This window comes from Metschnikowia bicuspidata, assembly GCF_001664035.1.
Source record: "Metschnikowia bicuspidata var. bicuspidata NRRL YB-4993 chromosome Unknown METBIscaffold_3, whole genome shotgun sequence".
NCBI lineage: Eukaryota > Fungi > Ascomycota > Pichiomycetes > Serinales > Metschnikowiaceae > Metschnikowia > Metschnikowia bicuspidata.
The window spans coordinates 325,805-331,804 of record NW_017387733.1 but is presented as its reverse complement, the minus strand read 5'-3'; the positions used below and the strand labels follow the sequence as shown (position 1 = coordinate 331,804).

Here is a 6,000-nt window from a genome sequence, read left to right as displayed (position 1 = left end):
TTTCGGGCCTCTTGCGCTCCGTTCCACGCGGGGCGGGCGGGGCGCACTGTGCGGGCCAATCTGGCAGAGGCGCCTAGCGGCGCCGGCGCCGGCGCTCGGCAGGGACCGGCCACAATGGCTGCAACAAGGGCGGCTTTTTGCGGTCTGCCGGGCCGCCAGCCTTTTGGGTTCCCGGGCGGTCTCCCTGTTTCCGAGCGGCCTTTTTTTCCGGGCGGCTGTCTTGTTTTTGTGTGGCTGTCTTGTTTTTGTGGTGGCTTTCTTGTAGTTCAGGTGGCGTTTTGTTTTCGCGGGGCGTTTTGTTTTCACGGGGCCGTCTGCTTTTCATGGGGCCGTAGAAAACGCGGGCCCGGGAAGCCTCGACGGAGCCTGGCCGCGGCGTCTTGTCTGGCTGGCGCCAGGCAATACATCCCGAGTGCTCTGTGTGTCCCGGCGAACAAGAGGTGGCCAGGCAATCGGGAGGACCGTGCTGCCAACCGCTGCAGATTGGCTGCTGTTTGGCGGGCTAATTGGGGAGCAGCCTGGGGCTAATAGATGAGCTCATTTATAATGGGCCCGCTGATTGGCCCGGGCAGTGCGGGGAATTCTGGAAGCGCGCGCCGTTGCTAGGCCTGCAGTGGGCCCATAGCGTGGGCAGCAAATAGAAAGAAAGCCGGCAAATTAAAACAGAGACGATGTGTTTTTTTTTTTGTATTCGGCACACTAGTGCTACTTGGGCTGGGTATTGGTGGCTGTGGTGCAAATTTCAAGCAGCTCTTTTTGTTGACACGGCCGGCGCTCGTAGCAAGGACTAATTCAAGAGAGTGATTCAAGGGACGGGCCTGGTTTGCAGATCTGCCGAAATGCTGGCGCGCGAGCTGGGTCCTTCATGCTGCCTGGAAGGCCGGGCCACGCCACTTGCACCAGATGGGATATCAAGACGCTCCGGTATTCGAGAACCCACGTTGGCCGTTTCCACGCTGTTTATTGCATGCTCCGCCACGTCGATGTATCAAATACTCCGAATGCAATGACATACTCATGGATTTGAAAGTCACTGAAAATGCAAATACTTCGCAAATACATCAAAGTGCGACTGGAAATGTTTTCAGGGAACTGCATTGGAATCCTTCTGGAAATGCGTTGGACTACTTCTGAAAGTACAATACTTCTGAAAACACTTTTGGAAATACATCAAAATACTTCGGGAAGTACAACAAAACGTCACTGAAAAAGCATTAACATACTCCTGATAATGCATCAGAATACTCCTGGAAATGCACTGAAATACTCCTGGAAATGCACTGAAATACGTCTGGAAAAGCACTGAAACACTCCTGGAAATGCATTGAAGGTCTCCTGAAAATACACCGTAATACTCCTGAAAATACATTAAAGTACTTCTGAGAAATACATTGAGATACACTGCAAATAGATCGAAATACTCCTGGAAATAGAATGTCCCTGAAATTAAGTTTGAACACCCATATCATATTTCATCATACCTCACCAATGCTTCTAAACTCAAACCCTTAGTAGTTCGTTTAGATTCTCTTCACGACTCACTACACCTCGTAAAACATTCGAGTATCCTGCATCAGGTGGTGCAATTCAGCATGCCATCAGGCTTTCAAAGACCCTCTACAACACGTTCGAATATCCCCAAATTACAATAAATACCCTCAAAAAAATCCAAATGCCCCTCTCATATAAACCCTCTCGCTTGGTGCCGTTCGTCACTCGCCAATATCGCATATGCCAATACGAGGTGGGGCGAAGGGCGCAGAAGAATCTGGCGCCACTTTGGTGCCGGCCTACCTTATTGGCCTCGCACCAGAATCCATGCATGGCGAGCCACGCTATCTTCTCTGATAACCACTCCGGAAATAACCACTCCATACTCGTCGAAACTACGCCATGTCCTTCAGCAACCCTCGCTCCGTCTAAAAATACAACGCCATCACCGCGAAGAAAATACCCCTTCTTGTCCGTGCCTAACTCCGCAGCTGCTCTGGTGGTTTTGCAGACTCCTCCATGGTTCCAGGCGTTCCTGCCCTGGCACCCATGTGTGTCTTGCACACAGGCCCTCCCCGAGCTATTGTGGTGCCACCCGGCCCGGCTGGCGAAGCAGAGTTAAATAGCTCCGTTCCGGAACCCGGTTGCCGGGTCACCAAAAAGCAGTCCTTTCGGGCTTCCTCCGACTCCAAGCTAGGGCGACGATTTGGCTCCCTTTTTTTGGGGAGCATTCTTGCGCCTGCACCGTGAGCCACGGGCCTGTTCTCCCTCCCTTTTTCGTGGCCCCGCTATACATCCCACCATTGGGGCCGCACGGGGCATGGACTAATGATATGCGAATCGCGAATGATTTGTATGATCCATGCCGCTGGCCTGGAGGGGCCCTGGACAAACAAATCAGCACACCAGTTAATAACCTGGACAAACCCTGACCAGACTGATCATATAATTCACAGAGATGCTCACATAGTTAAAAAGATGATCACATAATTCACAGACAACGATCACAGAATTAACAAGATGATCACATAATTAACGAGAAGATCACAGAATTAAGAAGAGGAACACAATATTTCACACAAGATAAGACAATGATCACATGATTCACAGAGAATGTTCACATAATTAACAAGAGGAACACAATGTTCTACACAAGATATTACAATGATCACATAATTCACCGACGATGTTCACATAATTAACAAGATGATCACATAATTCACAGATCACGACGACATGATTTACACAAGATGAACCCAATGACCACCACATGATTCCAAATTTCATCACAGAATTAAAAAGATGATCACATAATTCACACAAGATGAACACAATGATCACATGATTCACAAAGTATGATCACAGATTTAACAAGATGATCTCATAATTCACACAAGATGAACACAATGATCACATGATTCACAAAGTATGATCACAGATTTAACAAGATGATCTCATAATTCACACAAGATGAACACAATGATCACATGATTCACAAAGTATGATCACAGAATTAACAAGATGAACGCAATGTTCCACACAAGACATCACAATGATCACATAACTCACCGACAATGTTCACATGAAACACACAAGATAATCACATAATTCACACAGGATAATCACATAATTCACACAGGATAATCGCATAACTCACAGAGAATATCACATAATCAACACAATGGCAACACAACACCAACCCGAAGTGAATGGAAATTAGAACATCGGAACAAAAGTCAGAAGGGAGTCCGGGCGCCACACAAATAATCCTGGAAGGCAGAACGAATGTGCGAAGAGTAACAAGACCACCCAGCCTGCAACAGAAAATCAAAGGACCGAAACAAAAGTGAATACAAACTAAAAGCAGAGCAATGGCACAGAGCGAAGAAAAAGCAAATCCTGTTTGCAAATCCACAGAGATACTAAAAGCCAACAGCGAAAACAACGCTTCCAAACGCATCCATGCACACCCATTCTATTTTTCTCTCGAATTAGGCCTCTCTTATCGCTCGCCAGCCTGCGTTCACGGAGCGAGCCGCACTGCAGCCAATCAACCGCCCCAAGGCGGGGGCCATGGTCCAGCGCGCCAGGCCGGCTTCGGCCAAATAAGCTATTCTTTCATTTCTGGCAAGTAAACGAGATGGCAAATGGCGGGGAAGGCCTGGCCCAAAAACACAGCACCAGCGGGAAACAAAAAAACAAAAAAGCCGTCGTGCTACGCAAGACGCCCTCAAACGCCCAGTCTGTTTTGTTTGTGTTTTTCGTGCTTTGTTTGTGTTTTTTTGTGCTTTGTTTGTTTCTTCGTTCTCCGTTGTGCTGCCCTGCCCCGTGCTTATTAATGGGGGGCCCGTGGCCCGCACACGGCTCGGCCGCGCTCCGAGCCATCTCCGCCCCAGGTGCTCTGCCCCTATAGGAGGAGTGCGGACCTGCACAGAGGCGCGGGTGCGTCATGAATTCTCGCTTTTTTCTAGCGGCCCTCAGTCTCCAGCTCCGTACTTCTCTTCTTTGCAACTCGGTACAAAGAACCAAACTCCACACAGAATACCGCCAATGTTTAGACAGCTCTACAGACCAATTGCGCTTGCCGCTGCCAGAAGAGCCGTGGGCCCCGCGGCGCTTTCTGCCGCCCGCGCCGTGCCCGCCTTTTCCTTAGCCGCCAGGCCCCAGCACAGAGGCTACCACGAAAAGGTGCTCGATCACTACTCCAACCCCCGCAACGTCGGCACCATGAACAAAAACGACGAGGACGTCGGCACCGGGCTTGTGGGCGCGCCTGCATGCGGCGACGTCATGAGATTGCAGATCCAGGTGGACGAGGCCACGGGCGTCATCAAGGACGTCAAGTTCAAGACCTTTGGATGCGGCTCGGCCATTGCGTCGTCCTCGTACGTCACGGAGCTCGTCAGGGGCATGACCCTCGAGGAAGCCATGACCATCAAGAACACCGCCATCGCCAAGGAGTTGTCGTTGCCGCCCGTCAAGTTGCACTGCTCCATGTTGGCCGAGGACGCCATCAAGTCTGCAGTCAAGGACTACAAGACCAAGCGCGCCAATGCCGTCAAGCAGCCCACCTTGGGTGCGGCCGTGGCCTAAGGCGGCCGGCTGTTCTGGCCCGGCGCGGTGCTTGCCGTGTCTGGGCGCAGTTTTCATGGGCATGAAGACCCGGCTTTCCGCCTGGCCGCGGGGCCACACGGGTGTTTCGGCGCTGGCACTCGGGCCCGGAAACTGGGGTTCTCCGTGGTGTATGGGGATAGACGTTCCACGGAGATGTGATGATCTGGTGGTTTAGCTTCCTTTCAAGTTTGGATTCCCGTGAGATCCGCGGGCGCTGGACCCGCGAGGGTCTGGAGATTTGGGTCTTGGACCTGGGGGCGTCGAGCGGCCCCACCAGCGCAGCAAGGCCCGCGAGCACAGGCCGCTTCGGGCGCGGCGCACGGCTCGTGTGTTCCCCCCTCGGTTCTCTTCTACGCGGGGCCTGGCTCGTGGAGCCCGGATCTATTTATTCAATACATGTTCATCTTTTGGCCTGGTGCGTCGTAGCACTCAGCGCTCCACAAAGAGGTACCTGGCAAACTGCCTGCCCACGAAGCCGGCTTCCAAGTCCCACAGCCTGAGGCGGGTGACGGCCAAGAAACTGAGCCCGGAGAAGAGGCCTATGACGGTGTAGGCGATCTTGCGGGCCCGGAGACTGGTCTGCCTGCGGTACTTGAAAAGCCCGCTGATCGTGTGGTAAAACGACACCCACAGAAGCATGCCGAGCATGGCGTAGTTGAAGTATTTGCCCGCGTCCCCGTAGAACGACTGGCGGAGATAATGCGTGACGAAGTTCAAGTTGACCAACGCCGAGTCGCCGTCCACAAGCAACGCGCCGATCTTCATCTTGTACAAGTGGTAGGCGAGAGCAGCGGCCATGACGTAGCCCGAAAACGTCAACGGCGTGAAGGACGGGAACCGCGACGAGACCCACGATTTCTTGAAGCCGAGCCCGAGGATGGAGCCGAGGCCCCCAAGACCTATGTCGTCTCTATGCTGGTCCTTTATGACCACGTCTCTCTCGGCCCGGGGCGCTTTTCTGGGCGGCGCAAACACGCTCCGAATGACCCGTGCCGAAACGCCGCATGCCACGTGAACCCCGGCCGTGGCGTAGGTGGCAGAGTACTCGAAGAGGGGAGACAAGTAGACTGCCCGGGTCATCTCAAAGAGGTCCTGGCACTTTTCTGCACTGAAGCCAAGTGCAGGCGCCACGACCACCGAGGACACGTGGAGCCCGAAGAACGCTAGGAAGCCGTACGCGGAGTATTTCTGTGCTTTCTGGAGGGCCAGGAGAACCCGTCTCATGAGATCGCGCTTCTTCTTGGACGGCTCGCCAGCATGCGGCTGGGGGTCTGTGAAGGCGCGTTCCAAGGGCTGTGGAACCACCTGCGTTAGGTCCAGGAGAGACATGTGGGTGTGTGGGTGTTCGGCGGCAGAAACGGCGGCAAAACAGGATTCTTGTGGTGTCGAATACTG

General features: G+C 52.9%; 4 protein-coding genes across 4 annotated transcripts; 3 read left to right on the top strand and 1 right to left on the bottom strand.

Moving 5' to 3' along the window:
- On the top strand, nt 1–688 carry METBIDRAFT_169908 (uncharacterized protein). The gene has a single exon (XM_018854678.1). The coding sequence runs from the start codon at nt 115–117 to the stop codon at nt 526–528; it is 414 nt and encodes a 137-aa protein (XP_018711469.1). The 5' UTR covers nt 1–114; the 3' UTR covers nt 529–688.
- Nucleotides 689–1,520: 832 nt separating this feature from the next.
- On the top strand, nt 1,521–2,364 carry METBIDRAFT_169905 (uncharacterized protein). The gene has a single exon (XM_018854677.1). The coding sequence runs from the start codon at nt 1,673–1,675 to the stop codon at nt 2,111–2,113; it is 441 nt and encodes a 146-aa protein (XP_018711468.1). The 5' UTR covers nt 1,521–1,672; the 3' UTR covers nt 2,114–2,364.
- A 1,740-nt stretch (nt 2,365–4,104) lies between these two features.
- Nucleotides 4,105–4,584, top strand: ISU1 (iron-binding protein; the record flags this gene model as incomplete). Its single annotated transcript, XM_018855306.2, has 1 exon — nt 4,105–4,584. A coding segment is annotated over one exon (480 nt), but the record flags the coding sequence as incomplete, so codon positions are not given.
- Nucleotides 4,585–5,034: 450 nt separating this feature from the next.
- On the bottom strand, nt 5,035–5,934 carry METBIDRAFT_42119 (uncharacterized protein; the record flags this gene model as incomplete). Its single annotated transcript, XM_018857498.1, has 1 exon — nt 5,035–5,934. One exon carries the CDS (start codon nt 5,932–5,934, stop codon nt 5,035–5,037), a length of 900 nt encoding a protein of 299 aa, XP_018711466.1.
- Nucleotides 5,935–6,000: the final 66 nt, after the last annotated feature.